General features: G+C 47.2%; 1 protein-coding gene across 1 annotated transcript in view; it reads left to right on the top strand.

Annotated features, from left to right (window-relative positions):
* HSPBAP1 (HSPB1 associated protein 1) overlaps positions 1 to 6,388 on the top strand; it is a 52,569-nt gene extending 46,181 nt beyond the window's left edge. Inside the window, exon 8 of the mRNA XM_086897424.1 lies at positions 4,304 to 6,388. Coding sequence (XP_086753550.1) covers positions 4,304 to 4,339 — 36 coding nt within the window. The 3' untranslated portion in view covers positions 4,340 to 6,388. The remainder of the gene's footprint in view (positions 1 to 4,303) is intronic.
* Positions 6,389 to 15,288: the final 8,900 nt, after the last annotated feature.

Here is a 15,288-nt window from a genome sequence, read left to right as displayed (position 1 = left end):
CCAGCCCCACTGCTGGGAGGGAGCACAGGATACCCACGTACTAACCCAGCCAGATGTTATTAAAGCCTTGATCAAATTAAACATAGTCAGCTTTTAAGTTCACTTAAGTTTTAAGTTACCCAGACTAAATTCTTGAGATAGGATCTGCTAATTGATAAGTTACTTTTTAAAGATTTTGGCAGCTTGCTGGGTTGGAGCATCAGGTGTCCAGCCAGGGGCTGCTGGTGGGATGCCTACAGGGTCCATGTGTTTCCCTAATGCTTTGTGGACTTGGCTGAAACAGCAGGAGGACATGAAGAACCCCACAAATAATTCTTTTACATCCTGTTCTGAAGGCTTTTCCCTCCTTCCCGCTTTCAGATTCATTTATTTAATTTCCCCCATTGAAATAAAGACTAATGTTGCTGAGTTGGAAAGCACAGCTCTTTTGTCTCGCCTTGCAAGGAAAGAAAATAGCCTTGCTCCCCTTTTAAAGCTCATGCATGAAAAATCTCCCAGCAAAATCTCCATTTATCAAGCCAGATTGAAGGGCACACAACAGAGGAGCTCATTGCCCTGCGCCTCTTACCTTGTACCTCTGTTTGTGCTCCGAAGTGCTGTGATTAAGAAGATTGCTTTTGCTTTTAGGTCTCATGGGACAGAAAATTTACAGCAAGGGGAAGCAAGGACAGGGATGCAGCTTTACATGGAAATCAGAGCATTTCCTTACAATTAAGAGAGAGGCACCAAGTTTGAGGCACGTGGTGACTTCCAGCATTGATCTGGTGTGTGTTCCTTGCCACCAAGGGGCAGTGGGAAGCTGTTGGGGATGAAGGGCTCAGGCTGAGTCTCTGCTGATGCCAGCACATCATCTGCCAGCTGGTCCTACCACAGGGAGCTGCTCCACCACATCAACAACACAATAGGAGTGCTTTCCACCAACCTCAACACAACATTTTAAACAATTATTCATAGAATTAATAGAGAAGTCAAATAATCCAAATGAATGATAACATTTTAAAGTAATTATTTGCTACAAATGAACACAAATTATTTCAATACATAATGCATTAACTCCAGCAGAAGGGAAATTCATCCTAATTAGAGGTGTGCTGGGGCTGTGGCACACCATAAGGGCACTTGGCTCTGGGACTTCCCTGAAACCCTTTATTGGCTATAAATCCATCTTTTTTCTCTCCCATATGAACTCCTCATAGCTTTTACTTTTCAGTAACACACATTCATGGTGAGCTTTTCGTTTTTGTCCATTAATTGCTTCATTTTGTTCCATTTAATTCCACAGAAGGTGCAGTATTGGAAGGATACAGCCCAGTCATCAGGCTCATCCTCTCTAAAGTCATTTTTCCTTGCACAGAAAATCTGTAGCAAGCAACAAGAGCTTTTTATTTTATTTTAATGCCAGCCTCACTCTGCCAGCAGCCAAATTTGCCAAAAAGGGGGATAAGGCATCCACAATGTTTCCAATGGCATGCTGCTCCAAACAGCTCAGATGGGAGCTGCTCCAAGCCCTCCCAACCAAACCCCATCACTTGGCCAAACAGGGACCATGCCTCAAATCGATCATCGGGGCAGATATTTTGTGGGCATAATGCAGTTTCTTACACCTAATTCAATCACTGCATAATTAAATTACCTTCTCTGGCACCTATTTAGTTGTACCAAAAGCACACACTTTCTATCTTTTAATTTTATCCTTCCAGGCAGCTGATGTTGGACGATGCAATCAGTGGTGACAGAAAGGTTCTGTTTCAATTAATGAGAGAGCAAAGTTCTGGGGGGAAGAGAGGCAGAAAAGTCAGGATGGAGGAGGACTTGTGATAATTCAGGGTGATTAGGGCTAATTGCCTTGTTTTGCTGCCAGTTGCAGTTTCTGAGGCAGAACTATCGGGCTGTGAAGGTCTGGAGATGTCTTTTGGATGGGTGCAGGGAGGATGAGATGGCTGTCCAGGTTCCGTGGGACTCACTGTGGTCCCACTGCTGTGCATGGAGCCCTGCCAGGATTGAGGCAGGGCAAGCAAAGGGACAGGGACACAGCCCTGACAGACCAAGGCAGCAGGATGGAGGAAGAAGCTTGGTTTGATGTAGAAGCTCCATAAGGAAAGCTGCCAGCGGTGATCCTTGGTGTGTTGCCATGGAACTGCATGGGCAGACTAACACCAAAACCAGCTGTGGCTTCTGCCAGCACATTTTTCCATGGAGAAAGCCAGAAGCTGCCTGTCTGCCCACAGCATCTTTTCTCCTCCCCTCTCTCCAACGTGGCTGGCTCACTCCCTGAAGTGTGGTGGGTTTTACCCCTCATAAACCTCAGTGCTGGCTGCACCCCTTCCTTTGAACATGGTGGTCCTTAATTCCAGCGACACCTCACAGCAAATGAGTCCAGCTAAATATTTCCTTTAGCTGCATCAGTGCTGCTGCAGTGTAACCACCTGGCTTTCCCTCTGCAGCCCGGCTGGCCATGTTTGCTCTCCTCTAATCCTCCCCTCTCACCCTTTGTTGGCCTCGACACCATCACCCCACTATACTCAGTGTCTCAGTGAAGACTGGGGCAGTGAAATGCCATCTTGACAGGAGCAGGATTGCACCAAACAGTTTATGTTTTTATTAAACAAGGCACATTGACTGCTCCAGCTTACACAGATCACCATTATCCTGGAGACACACAGGCCAGGAACACTTGGATTGCCGGACTCCCTTGACTGGCTGTTTTGCCAGTGGATGTGTGTGACATCCCCACACTCACAATAGCCTATTTTTCAAGGCATATGATTTGCTTTTGGAAATTCCCAATCCTCAGGAAATCAAAATGAGACTTGGCTCCTTCCCAAAAAAAGCACTTGATGTATGAAATGCTCCTTGAGTGCTGTGAGTTTGCCGTGCCTTTGTGTGGCTTAAAGGTTGCATTAGGATCATGGAAATTGGGAGAGAGGTTTTTAATTATTACTGGTTTTGCCTGTTTCTTATTAAGTTTCACCATCTCCATGGCCTCAGGTGGGATTCTGTTGGTTAGGGGCCAACATCCCACCTCCCCTCCGGTTTTTCCACCAGCCACTGCTCAGACAGGACTGGGAGCACAAGAGGGATCTATAAGAGCATTTTTGGCCATCCCTGGTGGGGCTGGCCTGTGCCCAGATGGGTCAGGTGATGAGGTAGATGGTGGTGATGGGAACAACATGGAAAGAAGGAGGGTTCCCATTCCCAGGTGTTCATGTGCATTTGTATATCTGTAGAAAAATGTCCGCACTACTGCAGAGGTGAGGGTAAGGAAGGACCCTTTCCCAATAGAAATATATTATTTATTTTTGGGACCTAAAATTCTACCCATGCCTCACACCCTGTGGCAGCCATAGAAACAGACCTGCCAAAGTCATCTTTGTGGAGAACCGAAGTCAGAAATAACGGGAAGCTTTTATCCAGAGCAAAACCTTTGTCATAAAACTTCAGAAAACTAATTTCTTTTCAATGGATCCCCTGGAGCCTAAAAAAATAAGTATCTAAGGATTCATGTAGTAGTAAAAGTCTATAAAAGTCTTTGAAGCAAATGTGCTATTGAGGAATTATGTGTGGAAATGAATGGCTGGATTCCTCTGCAAATCTCTTCATGGAGATGCCCTGACATAATGAAGATGCAGCAGATGCATTAGTAGAAATCATCTTTTTAATAACTGCTATACCTTATGGTTTTCCTAAAGTGAGGGTTTACCTGATGAAAAATCCACTTAAACATTTTTTTCTAGAAAGGGGCTGTCATCATTCAGTGGGAAGGAGCCAACTTGGTTCTCCATCCCCTCCCTGGGGTGGGTGATGCTCTACCTGTCTGTGTAATGCTGAGGAATAGTGAAAGCCTTCCTTTCCCCTGGCAAGAGGTGGCAAAAGATGAACCTGGGTCTACAGCCAACTTTATAATAGCAAAATGCAAGGGGAAAAATGTAATTCATGGAAATTCAGTGGTTCCTGGCCAGGGCAATGGCAGGCACATCACTCACAGAGCACCTGACACAAAATGCACTGGACGAGCTCCTTGCTGTCCCACAGGCTGGACTTGTTCCATGGAGGTGCCTGTGGCTCCCCCAGAGTCCTCAGAGCAACATCTGCACCCTCCCCATCACCCCCCACATACCAGCCCCGTGTCCATGAGGTCCCCACATGTGGCCCTTGTGCAGCTTTGTCACAGCGCTCGCCCACCCTCGCTGGGAGTTTTCCACACCCCCAAAGAACATGAGCTGAGTTAGTTTTACATAAGCGCCGGGTTCTCTGTGGAAACAGAGCTCCCTGCTTTAATTATTATCGATTTTCTTTTTTCCAGGGAGATGCTGGGCCTCTCCACACCCCCCGCTGCTGACACCAGAGATCTCACAGCGATTTCGGCTGAGCAAGCGTTTCTCTTGCAAACCTAAATATTTATGCTCCAGCTGTGTAAACAGCCCAGACTCAAATGGAGGGTATTTTTATGTTACTGAATTGCAGTGAGGGATCAAGACTGACCCATCATGTGGGTCTGACATCTTCTTATGCCATTTATTGCACATTGTTGCTGATGGGCTCAGCCCCCTCACCTCCCTTCTCCAGGTGTTTTGCTCTGATTATTTATACAGTGAATCCAGATGGATAGGAATTAGATGGTCGTTACTTTATGCTGTATTGTCTATCCAGATGCCAAATGTACATCTGCTTGAATGCAGTGATTTAAAATCATATGACATTACAAAGGAAAAAAAACAAAACACCATCAGGCTTTGCTAAAACATGAGGTCCATGAGGGAGAAAAGTTACACAGTTATTCCTTAGCGTACATCCAGAGAATATGTTACTGATCTTGGCATGGCCCTCCACAGACTCTTCTCATGGAGAAATGATTTACTCAGCATGGAACAAGCAGGAGTTTTTGTTGTACACAAAATGTGTACAAGAGCTGGCCTGGAGGTTGCACTATCCATAACTTGCTGCTCAAAAGCCAGGTGGGAGTGGGTACATGCCTGACAAGGTGGGATGTGATTGCAGCCCCCCTCCTGATGTTGGCTGGGGTCTGCCTGCACAGTGTGTAAGAGGTTTAGCTGTGTCCATGTGCAGTGTCTCTGTGGAGTCACTCACAGCTCTGACCAGCTGCCTGCAGATATCACTGATGCTGGGAGACAGCCTGAGGAAATGGGAATTGCACAGGATGAGCAGCCTCAGTTAAATACATTTCCAAATAGATACAATTACTTTTTTCCTCTGGTCATAGCAGGAAAGGATGCACCTTGCTTTCAGGCCCCCTCTCGTGGGCCACGAGCAAAGCATCCCTTAACCTGCCTTGTTCCCATTGTGGAGACACCTGGGGGTCCATGGGGAGGCAGCAGGGAAGGAGGTCCAGGACCACATCCCAAACCTTCACAGCAATGCTGTGCCTCCTGGGGCAAGAGCCTGCACAGCAGGGTCTTCCTGATACCTGAGCTGAGCGGCTCAGCAGGGAGGGGAATGCGAACACCCAGAGATGGAGTATTCTAAATAACCACTTCATTCCCAGGCGGCAGTGTTCCTGCTGGCACCTTGCTTAGGCAAGGAATCAATTCCCCTAATCACCATTCCCGCTGGCTGGTGGCATGTCCAGGAGGCATGGCCAGGGGACACGTGGCTCAGGACCCTGGGCTCGCTGGGGCCATGTGGGTGCTGCCCTCCTGCTGTGGGGTGACCCCACCAGCCCCTGCAGGAGCTGCCCCAAGAGCAGGGGGCTCAGACTCAAGGCCTCAAAAGCAGTTTCCACTCAGGTTTTTGTGTTTTGAAGCCTCAGTCACCCGAAATGGGAGCAGTTCTTTGGCACACTCCAGCACCAGTCCCACACATATGCTCAAGCCTTTTGACAAATTTCAAAATGAGACTTGTGCTCCCAGAACAAGTCCAGAGCAGGAACAGAGCTCACATTTCAAGCTGGGGCGGCCTTGTCAGAGGTTTGTCTGACACAAATAATATTAGGCAAACAATTTCTAAGAGGGGAACATTTCCAGAAATACAGTATTTTTCTGCTCAGGTGCGAAAGAAAAAACAGTGAATGGGAGCTCAATTTCCTTCTGGTTTTCACCGGGGAGGTTATCACAGTTTGCAAAGTGCTGCTGGGGGAGGAAGGACTGAAACCAACTCTTTATGCTCTGCCACTTCATTAATTTTAGACACTTTACAGTAAAACATAATTTGTCCCAACTTCTACAAATGCAAGATGGAGTGGTAAAAAAACACCCAGCTCTGTTGCACACCCAGAACATGCTGCAGCCAGACATGGAAGTTCTCCACCTGAATATTAAACAAGCAGTAGAAGGTAATTCAAGCTTCCTAAAAATTAAAGGTCTAAATCCATTTACATTTACAAGCTCTGTAATTAAATAATAAACCAAAATATTATGGTTTGCACTCTAAATGTGAATTCAAGAGCATATGTCTAAGATTACATTACAGCCCCTTATTTGTTTAGCCTGCTGCTGTCTCTGCTTGCAGGGAGGAAAAAAATTGCATAGAGAGGAAAAAATTAAATCCCTGAGTCCCAGAGCCACAGCAGGTCCCTTCTGCTGTAGGCTGGGCAGGTTTGGTCAGGCTTTTACTTCCAGAGCTGTCCACGTGCCTGTGGCAGCACAAGCACTTTCTTTCCTAGTGCCTGACCCCACCCATGCCCCACCTGTCCTGCTGTAACCCTGTGCCAGAGCCTGTTCCCAGTGTGTGACCTGTCCCTGAGGTAACTGCTGGCAGCTGCTCTCTCTGCCCCATCACACGCTCTCATGTGCCAAAACAAGGCAAGCCCTGTGTGCTTGTCCCCTCTCTGTGCCCTGTGCTGGCAGCAGCTCCTCTCTGGGGGGACATCCTGGGGCTCTGCCTCTCTGCCCATCTCTGCCCACCCTGCTTTTGAGCACAGGGACAGTGGCACAGCCACCACTTGTCTGCTCTTTTATTTGCAGTCTCGGCAAAGAAATGAAGGGAGCAGGAAGGGTAATAAAGCAGCAAGTGATGCTCTGCTGCTGTGCTTTACATTTCCCATGGTGACAACAACAAATCACAGCCTCTGTGATTTGTTTGGACCTCTGTGATTTGAAAGGACCAGGGCAGTGCACCACGGTCACTTCTGGGAAGAGAGAGGGGTTTGGGGAGCTTGTTCTGATCTGGAGGATTTTTTTAATTGACTATTTACCTTATTTCCTCTTGGGGTGTCCTCTGTCTGCTCAATGCAAGCCATAGCCCCCTGCTGACATTGCCAAGAGTTCCAGCAGCCACTAAACAAGAGTTTGCAGCAGGGCCAATGTGCAGAGGACTTTGGGAACCTCTCAGTCTCTTGCCCAGCATCTCGACATCATCCGTTACATTATAAATATTTAAAGGCCTCATGCTCATGTGCATGCCCTGCTGCAGCAAAGTTTCCCCTGGCACAGCAGGGAAGAAGCACCAGTTCAGCCCAGTGACAAGCTGGGATCAGTGGCACAGCGGTGTCTCATCATGTCCAGCAGTGGCTGTCACCCAGAGGAGGTGGTCCCCTCCTCTCCACCCCCAAGCAAAAGGTAATGTGCCCAAAACCCTTACATCCTTGTGTCAGGGTGACCTAAACTCATCTGTCACTCCTTCCCCTTTTTATTTCCCCTTTTATCCTGCTGTGCTGCTGAAGCAGAACCGGCAGCCGTCACTTAGAGCTTCTCCTTCGTTTCCCTGCCTGTTTCAAGAGATCCAGGCGCCTTTAAATCCACACACATCAATTATGGCAGCCAAGTTTCCATCCTGCACAAGGGCACAATAAGCAATGCAAATGGCACAAATAAAGTGTTTGATATTTAATGATCCCTCGCTGCATGGGGAGGGTGTGCTCTTGAACAGGCGGTGCTTTCTCAAGACAGTGCAATGCAGAAGGACCCCTGTCTCTCATGACTAATTGAGCCCTAATGATTTTCCTTTATCATCCAAAATGAAAACAAAGGATTTAAGGGATGTTTTATTGCGGCACTGTGGGTCTTTCCATTCATTTATTATTCTCCTTGTTAAAAGCTGTGCTTTGGCTTGTCCTTCTGAACTCGCTTCTCCCTGGTGCTGCTGCTGCTCTTGAAGTTCTGTCCCTTTCCCTCTGAGGACTGGAAAACAAACACAGCGTGTCTGCTGCTCTTGCAGCCTCTGCCAGGAATGAAGGTGCCCAAACTGTCCCCATTAGCCACATTGTCCTTCAAAAAATTGTGGATTTGGGTATTTCAAACAGGGTGTGAATTCTCAGGCCCACACATGCACTAGAAGGGATGTGTGGGAGCACAGCCGGCCCAAACACAGGGGGACAGCTCCCCTCCAGCTTTCATGGGCTTGATGGAATCAGCAGAAAGGACCAGGGCAGAGCAAATCTTGAAGAAATGATGCTTCATTCCTTACAGCCAGGGCAATTGTTTGGGATGAGCTGCTTGCTTGCGCTGCCTCTCTGAAAGAAAAGCCCACTAGCCCCTCCCTGACAAACTCATGTACCAGCTGCAGGGTGTGTATTTAACAGGGAGAAAAAAGGGAAGGCTTGTTTTTACCAGGAAAACACCCAAAGGGAGCATCACATGCACCTGCCTCTGTGCTGAGCACAGAGTTCAAGCACAGGCACTGATGTAAAGGAAAGACATCAGGATAAGAGGAGGACTGAAGGGAATCTTGCAGCAGAATCATTCTGCAAATGGCAATAGCTCGAAGCACTGCACAGCTCTTTCTGGCCATTTGATGTAATTAAGGCTGGGCTCTAAAATGCCACCTCCACCCCACAAGATATTTCCAAATTGCTGCTCCTCTGCAAAGCCGCCTCCAGAGCTGTCCTTGAGATGTTGGCACTGGGGTTAATTGGAATTGACAGGAAAATTGGCCTCTGGAAGGAGAAACACGGATGCTGGCTGTGTGTGAGTAGTGGGAACAGAGCCGTGCTGCTGCCAGGGCCCCAGGGTCCCCCTGAAGGGTAGCACTGGGTGCTGCCCTGCCATGAGATGGGTGACTCCATGCCCAGCCCAACCTTCACTCCAGATGCCTCTGTCCCAAATCCAGATGCCAGCATGGAAACCCCACAGGCATCAGTGCCACTGAGCCCACACAGCTCCCTGTGCTCGTGGGAAGGCTGAGGGTGGATTTGTCCCTTCCAGCTGCCAGCTCTCCAATTCTGGCACTGACACTGAGCTCAGTGCTGGCATGCTGGCAGGATCTCAGTGGGAATAAAAGCCACCTCCCATCTCCCTCACCCTCGAGTAATGCATCAGCTCCACTGCAGGGTTGCAGACTCCTGTCATTTTTCTAAGTATTCCTCATTCCCTCCAATGCCATTAATCACACTATTTCAATTAGCAGACCTGAACCATTGAACAGACCTGTCCTGCGCTAATGCGTTATTAATTGGGTCAGGTTGGATGGCAGCAATATCGAGTGCCAGGAGGCTCTGAGCTTTCATCTTCTGGTCTGGGCTGGTTTCATTTATCTAATCACCGCTCCAGTGCCACAGGGGCCCTTTCACTTTTTTCCTCTCCACCCACCTTAAAGGCATTCAGATATACTTTCTGCATTGTCTGGTATCAACTACACACTGAAGAGAGTCATATCTAATTCACAGTACTCTCCCAAGAAAAATCAATGATTGTTTACCTTACTATCCTACAATCTCTATTTTAAAGTAATTCATGGCAGAGCCAGCACTATTAATTTTATTAAGCCGTTAATAGTGGGCAGATATTATTCTGCTCCATTGATCTTAAGTTGATGCAATTACCACTTACAAAGCTTGCACCATGTGGCTGAAAATTTCAATTCTGTGTGCAAGCTGAAGCTGTACATTAAAAACGTGCCAAAGCCAGATGCTGGTGATGGAAATTGGGGAAAGCTGATTCAAAACAAATAAGGAACTGCCCAAATTTTATAACTTCCACTCTTTTAAGGCTGAGGTACAGAAAACAGCCTGGAACTCAGACATTCCCAAATGCCCCATGTCAAAGTGAGAGACAGACACTGTCCTCAAACCCCCTGGGACCTAAGGTTCACAGAAAACGCAGCATCATGAAACATCCTCTCATGTGAATGGGAAATCATATAGGTGAAACTAAGCTTATCTCTATCTGCACAGAAAACATATCAAAAGCCAAGACAGTCCCACATCCGAATGTGCTTTGCACTCTGTTTGCAGATGATGAGTATCACTGAGTCCTCAGATCTTCTTTTCCTCTTCTCTGTGTAAAAAAAGAATTAATAGCAGAGCAGTGTGGAGAAATGGAGAGATACAAAATGGTGCAAATCACCCAGGTCTTGAACATCTCCAGGAAATCCAACAGCACAGAGTGACCATCTGATCATGAGATGTGAGGGATCCTGCACGTAGGAAGATAAAGAGATTCCCCAGTGGTGATGCCCACCCTGTTGTAGAGATGCCATGTGGGTGCTCAGTGTGATTCACAAGGTACAAACCTCTCATTTTAGCCATCAGAAATTAAAATCTGTGGTTTAAATCAGAAGTGAGGGCTCACCCTTAAGCAGCTTGGAAAAAGAGTATCTCAACTTTTCCTTTTGATCATGGGCAGAAATTCCCTTTGTGTGTATTTGTGAGACAATAAAAACCTGCCACTCAAGGAATTGGATAAAAGAGGAAAAGGAAAGGCAGTCCCTGTCTCAGGACCTTGCAGGATGGATGGATGGATGGATGGATGGATGGATGGATGGATGGATGGATGGATGGAGTGGACAAGGGTGAACCAAGGAGGAGGCAGGATCCATCCTATCAGCCTGCAGTGCCAGCAGCCTCGTTGTTGATGGTAGTCAAAGGATTTGGAGGAAAACCATTGAATCTGCTGAGAGCCTCAGCAATGCAAAGAGGAGGGAATTGAGCCTCCAAGAGGCGTTGATAACTGGGACCAGTACCCTTTGGAGAGGGACCTCCTTTCTTCCAGTGCTTCAACCTGGACTAATTTTGAAGTGACAGATGGATTTGTTTGGGATATACAGTTTGACTGGTGTGCTGTCTTTCAGTCAAATATATTTTAAAACACCTTGAAACAACATATGAACTCTTCAGTGAAAACAAGGGCACCTGAAATTGTCAAACTCGTGGAAGTTTGTAGCAGCATTAGACAATGTAAATCACCTGGATTTGGAGAGTGACTCCAAATTACACCAGCTGAGACTCTGGCCCAGAATCCACCCAGACTAACATGGAAAGGTACCATAAAACTTCTGATTCCTGGGTCTGGCTAATGCTCTGGAGAAGGCAATTGATTTATTGGACTGATTTCAGTCAGTTAAAATAATTGTTCCACATTATAAACCAGTAGCCTTGTCTCCCATGCTAAGCAAATAAATTAAGAAATAAATTCTCTCCACAGCTTAAACATATTCTGCAGCTGGGAGGCTCTTCCATGGTCCTGCAGGAGTGTGTGTGCCAGGGGCTCAGTGGGCTGGGATGCAGGAGCAGGACCCGTGCCATTCAGCTGGGATGCTCTTTGCTGCCCTTCTCCTGGTGCCAGCTCCAACCAGGCCCAGAGAGTGAGAGTCTCTGTGGACAGCATCAGTGGGAGCATCCCTGAGCCTGTCTGGTCCCCTCAGCCAGGGTTAAGTGGAGCACAAGCTTCCCCTCAGGGGGGTGCCTGGGGGACAGAGGAGAAGGCACAGCCACCTCCCAAACCCCGTGTTTCTTACCCTGGTCATGAACAAAGCTGTTTGCAAGGTGGTAATGAAATAGAAGTTCAGATTCATGAGCATTTTTTGCTATTGAAAGGAGTGATTTTTAGCGTTTCCCCTCCCTTGTGCTTTTTAAAGCATTTAAACCAGATGCTGGAGTGGGTTTTTTAACCCTTTCAGAGAGTGGAAGACTTTACAAGCTTCCCCTTAAAGACTTAAAGCTTCCCCTTCCTGCAGTGACTGGGCTGTGAGCAGCAGGAGCAGCAGGACCTGTTTGCTATAGAGGTGTTGGGAGCACAGAGCACAGGCCAAGCCTGCAAACAGCTCCCTCCAGGCAGACCAGATGCACATTAGCCTGAGTGCCTTTCCCAGTGCTTAACACCCTTCACCAGGGGGTAAGTTCAAAGCAAATCCATTTTGTGCTTCTCCATCCAGACAGCTCAAAGTCCCTTGGAAACTGATAGAGTTTGGCTCATCAGCGTATCAGGATCTGTTTTATTTTATCTGTCTGCACAAGCCTGCATGCAGGGATAGATAGATTAACATGACTGATGAAAAACATCCTCCTCTTTATCCCCTCTGACAGCAGCAACCCTTTATCAACAGTCTGAAGACAAAGTTTTCTCAGCCAGAAGTTTTTCTGCCCTGAAGGTTCGTTGTTTTTTTCCAGCAGAAAGTTTATTTTTGCTTCAAGAAAAATCAAAACATTTTGATGGAAGATTTTTCAGCCATCCTTGTGCATTAGATGTGGTGGCAGACAGGCTTGGCACATCAACATCTGCTCCTTCTCACTGGATTGAATTTAATATCTGGTGTATGAGCACTAACCCTCCCTCAGAGCTCAACAAGACAGTTGAGAGAAGAAAACAGCCTCTCTTCTGGGGCTTTCCAAACATTTTTCCACAGTGACCCTCTCATAATTTTATCCCCCTTTATTTAGCTAACTCATAATGCCCGCCAGTGGGGTTTGGGGGAGGACAATGTTATAAACTGCAGACCGGTGAATCTGCCACTCACTGCTGCTAATACACTGCATTTATCCTCACTGCCACAGAGGCTGTGGCAGCAAAAGGAGGAGAGAAGAAGAAAAGTAATTACTTCTTGCTCAGCTTGTCACCAAATCCTCTCATCAGCCCTCTCATGTCTTTCTTGGCTGCCTCAGTGATTTGCCATTCTCTGCAGTGCCTGGCTGGATTCAGTGGTGCTAGTGTAATGGAGCATGAGGATAGGGAAGGAGCTGGGTACCACGGGTACTGGGACCCCCTCAGTGCCCAACACACCCTGGGCTGTCCTGTTTGTGTGCACCAGATCCCAAACAACTGATGTTTGAATGCCATTAGGAACTCCTAATTAAGACTTGGGTTTATTTCAGCCAGGAAATCTTATCCCAAAAGCATCCCCAGTGAGGAGTGAGGGAGGAGGGGTTTTCTCCAGGAGTGTTTTAAAACATCTTTCAGAGGTTACAGATGTTGAAGAGCCCAATCTCCTGGAGAAGACTCAAACTCCACATCCCCATTCAGCAGTGGATCAGCCAGATGTTGAGTTAAAAGAAAAGATACTCAGTCACAAAATTAACTTAATTTTAAGCCAGTTTGCTAGGTGGTGCTGAGGTTCTCCAGGAGCAGCAGCATCCTGCTGAGACCTGAAATTAGGTGGGATATCTAAAGGCCTTACCTGGTGCATGTATTAAATTGAAGACAAATATTTTGACCAGCACCTAATGGGCCATTTTCTAGTTTTCTTCAAGTCCTGCAAGATCAACTGAAAGACAAACAGCAAGGGCTGTTTTCTTCTGAGGAGGTGGTGGATGTGGGGGACCACTGGTGATGCAGTGAAAGCATCCCACTCAACTGTCCTGGCACTGCCATTGCTGGGGTGTCACGCACTGAACCAATGTGCCATGTGATAAATTTGATGCACTTCACACTGAAATTGATGCATCACCCTTGGAATCAAATTTATCATCTCTTCCGTCACACTCCATATACTGGATCAGAGTCACCACCTACTGAATTAAAAACTTCACGTGCAGTTCACATCACACCATAAATCAGCCCAAAATGGAATTAAGTGCATTGTATGCTAAGAACTCATCCATCATGCCATAAATTAAACATGGAACAAGCCTCTTAGGTTGGATGTGCCCAGATATAGACTGCAGAGTCCACTGGGGAAAACATGACACCACTGAAGTCACTGAGGGCTTGGTCATTAATTTCAGTTAACTTTTTAATCTACTGTGTACCAGATCTGTCTCTGTCCTGCACCAATCTGAACCTTGGGTACCCAGAAACTTTTTCTGTCAGTGGCTCTCCTATTAAGCATTGCACATACCCCACTTGGAGGTTTAGGCAGGAGCCTGGAGGAGCAAACCAGCCCCCTACCCTGCTCCTGCATGGGGAAATGGCAGCAAGGGGCTGAGAGGGCTGTGCAGCCCTTGCTGGCAGCCAGCACACACTGTGGGACACACACAGCACCACTTGTCTTCAAAGGACCTGCGCCAATGAATGGCCAGGCTCAAAGTCCTTGTTGCCGGAGGGGAGCATCCTTCTCCTAAGCTCTCAGCAGAACTGCACAGGCCTGGGCCTGGCTATGGGGGCTGATGGATGCCTGAAACACTTTTTGCAGTCTTTGGACTTCAAACAAACAAAGAGGGAAAAAAAGAAAAAACAAACAAAAACAAACAAACAAACAAAACAAAAAAAAAACCAAAAAACCAAAAAAAAACCCCAAAAAAAACCAAAAAAGAGAAAAACAGTCTCAGGAATACGTTTCATGTCAGAGCATCCCAGGCAGTTCAGCCCTCTACAGGTGTTAGTCCCGTGTGACAAATGGGAACAGGAGCACAGAGTGGATGGGTACCAGCTGCCCAAGGCCAAAGAGACTGGGGCAAAGCTAAGACTTCAGAAATTCTTATCTAAAACCAGATAAGAAAACCAGATACTATTTTCTCCTTTTTGTTACCTGTGTTAATTTTTGCTTTTCTGACAGCACTCTCGCAGCACAGGAGCCCCCTGTTCCTGTTCCAGTTCCTCAGGGAAAGGTGGTGCAAACTTCCAGCTGAAGCACAATGCAGTCAGATACATCCTTGGATCCAATCCACAGTCTTTCCTTTTATTTTTGTATTCATCTGGTCCTCTCAAAATCTGCTCAGGAGCAATTAAAGCCTGTCAGCTAGAAGCTGATGCAACTTCTATTTAATTAGCCCAGCAGCCAATAAAGATCTCGTTCATCAAAATCTCATGGAAGGTACGGCTGTTGTGGGGGGGAAGGAGATTTGTCACTTCTTCCCTAGATCCAGATGGCTGTGGAGCGTCGATCCACATGATCACATGCATGGATTCATGCACGCCTGAGGAGACCGAGCAGCTGGGACACATCTGTCCTGAAAGCAGCAACGGGTGCAGGACTGTCCCAGGTGCTGTGGTGGCAAATCCTTCTGGAAGCTCAGTTTTCAGATCATGACTAACCTGGGCCGCAAGTGGCCCTGGTGGGATGAGCAGCTTTGAAGGGCTTTTCTTCTTCTGACCCATTTGGCTGCCCTATGCAGCAGCAGGAAATGGCAGAGGTGTGTAAGGAAGGCTGAACACCAGCAGGATGAATTGGGAGGGGGCTGGAAAAACATGGGGTCTCCCCAGAACTGTTGCCTTTGCCCTGGGAGGGGTTTAAGAGTCCCTC

This window comes from Cyanistes caeruleus, chromosome 7 (genome assembly GCF_971803275.1).
Source record: "Cyanistes caeruleus chromosome 7, bCyaCae1.hap1.1, whole genome shotgun sequence".
In the NCBI taxonomy this organism is placed as follows: Eukaryota; Metazoa; Chordata; class Aves; order Passeriformes; family Paridae; genus Cyanistes; species Cyanistes caeruleus.
This window is presented reverse-complemented; position numbering and strand designations above follow the sequence as displayed.